Below are 2581 nucleotides of genomic sequence, written 5' to 3'. Positions count from 1 at the left end.
CCTGAATTTAGATCATAAATGGCGAGTTCACGTTATGCTGAATTTCACTGAGCAAGGGTTTGATGGGGACAATTATGCTGAATGCTATCGGGAAAAAGTATTCTACTTTAAAAAAACCGTAGGACAAGATTTGTTTTCAAATTTGAAAATAGTAATCCAATTTTTACTCGTGGTTCCATTCGCTAACGCACCAAACGAGAGGAAGTTCAGTGACTTAAAAAATATTAAAACAGCAAACAGAAACAGACTACACACAGACACAATAGTTTCCATAATGATTACTAGAGACGCAATAAAAAAACAGGGTGGTATTGTCAAATTCAAATAAAAACTGTATGATTTTTTCCCTTTATTTCTGTGTGGGGAATTTGTGGAGAATTGGATTTTTTCCACCGAACTTAGGAAATTAAGCTTTGATTTTTGGGGAACAAGGTGAATAGGTATTGGCAGCCCTGCAAGAAACATTAACATATCTGTCAAATGTCAAAATTAAATTGTATTCAACTTATACACAAAAATAATAATGAAATATTTAAATATTTCTCTTATAGCCTAAGTAAAACCTATAAGAAATTTTCGTAAGGGAAAAAGATGACGTTGCAAAGTATTCGTTTGGTTACTTTCGATGCAACTAATACATTACTAAGGTTTAAGGTACACCCATGGCAGTATTACACAACTGTTGGTCGCGATTATGGATTTGTAGGAACCGGTAATGATCTAAAACCTCGTTTATTGGACAGTTACAAAGAAATGTGGAATAAATACCCCAATTTTGGAAAAAATATAATATCATGGGAAGACTGGTGGGGACAAGTAATAAAAAAAACATTCAATGGGCAACTACCAAAAACTGCTGATATTGACTGCCTTGCAAGTAAATTAATAAATGATTTTAGAACTACAAAATGTTGGTGTCTTGCTGAAGGTGGTGATGATCTACTAAATATATTCAAGAACAGAGGGATCTCTTTAGGAGTGATATCAAATTTTGATCCTCGTCTTATTGAAGTTTTACACAATGTAAATATTTACAATAAATTCGATTTTGTTCTTAATTCATTCGATATTGGAGTTGCTAAGCCAGACAGGAAAATTTTTGAATATGCCTTGACTATATTATCTAAGGACATTATCCCTGAAGAATGTATTCACATCGGAGATGATGTTGAAAAAGATTATTTAGCAGCTAGAGCAGCTGGATGGAATGGTATACTAATATCAAAAAACACATGCAGTGAAAATGTTAAAATGGAACATATATATTGTAGTTTGAATGATCTGTATAAAGCAATTTCAGAAAATAAACTGAGATTATAAGTTTGACTTTTTTTTAAATAACTACCATTTTATAAGACATTCATGAATTAAATAATGAATAAAAACATATGGCACAAGTATTTTTAGAAATTTGTTGATTCATATTTATTTTAAGACTGAAGGTAAATGTATTTAAAAAATACAGATTAACCCATAGGAAACAGTTATCATTAGTAGTTTCATTTCTTATGGTTAATAATTCATACAACTTCAAATAACATGTTTATTGAAAGGTTCCTTCAAATGATGTCTTGAAACAGGTTAATAAAAAAGTTTTTCTTGACAAATTTTATTAATGTTACAGATTATATAATATGTAAAGATGGACATCGGACATCCACTGCTAGACATAGGCCTCCACAATAGATTCTCAATAGGAAAGGTTGAAGTGTCTTTTAAGGATGATTTGTTGTCTCCAATCCAGAATCCTAAGGCACCTGTGGTTATCTGTTTTGCACACTGTGAGGCCTGTTTACTGCTACTTCAGCTTGTCAATCCTCTGAGCGAAGTCTGGCCTGGTTAATCAATTTTTACTATCTACTATATATCAGGAAGTATATGCCAATTCATAGCGACTTGTCAAGTGATTTATTTATTACAAATATATTTAGGCGGTGCTGCTCATCATCCGTACGTTTACCATTAGCCGGATTGAATGGCAACCACAGCAGGATATGGTGAGGACTATCTTATGCGCCAGTGCCATCTCCAAAAATTTACAAATAATGTTTTTGTATAAATAGAAAATTTAATATCAGTAATTGATAATTGATTTGAATTACGCTTCAAAGAGTCTATTGAGTCAAAATATTACCTTAAACACTATGCAAATTTTAGTTTTGTATGTAAGAACAAAAGATTAGTTTCAATTGACGAAAAATTATGTTTATTATTTCAATTAATTTTTTTCCAAAACTTATGACTACTGACTGTTTGAATGTTTGGTTTAACATAAATTATTATTAAAAGAATTTCATTACTTCTGTTACCAATTCTCAATCCTGTTTGTTAGAAACACCATACTCAGTAAAAAAATATTAAATTTTAATTCATAAAATGAATGTGATATAAATTTATAAAAGAAAACTGAAGCGTTTTAAAATATAGAGCACAATTTTTTAATTCGCTAATCGATATTTTATGAAAAATAAAACAAAAGTCTACTTTTTACTATAGCAATACACGTAAACCTGTTATAGCAACACTAAAAATTGCTGCGCGTCCATGTCAAGGAACTGAGTTTTCATCTATGTAACACGGG

General features: G+C 30.8%; 1 protein-coding gene across 1 annotated transcript; it reads left to right on the top strand.

Annotated features, from left to right (window-relative positions):
• The first annotated feature begins 494 nt into the window (after nt 1–494).
• On the top strand, nt 495–1320 carry LOC137920738 (rhythmically expressed gene 2 protein-like). The gene has a single exon (XM_068763898.1). The coding sequence runs from the start codon at nt 592–594 to the stop codon at nt 1318–1320; it is 729 nt and encodes a 242-aa protein (XP_068619999.1). The 5' UTR covers nt 495–591.
• Nucleotides 1321–2581: the final 1261 nt, after the last annotated feature.

The sequence above is a fragment of the Battus philenor genome, unplaced genomic scaffold (assembly GCF_028537555.1).
Source record: "Battus philenor isolate CCGP_79_NKW_IND1 unplaced genomic scaffold, ilBatPhil1.0.hap1 SCAF_1, whole genome shotgun sequence".
In the NCBI taxonomy this organism is placed as follows: Eukaryota; Metazoa; Arthropoda; class Insecta; order Lepidoptera; family Papilionidae; genus Battus; species Battus philenor.
The sequence above is the reverse complement of the archived record's forward strand: the minus strand, read 5'-3'. Positions and strand labels throughout refer to the sequence as shown.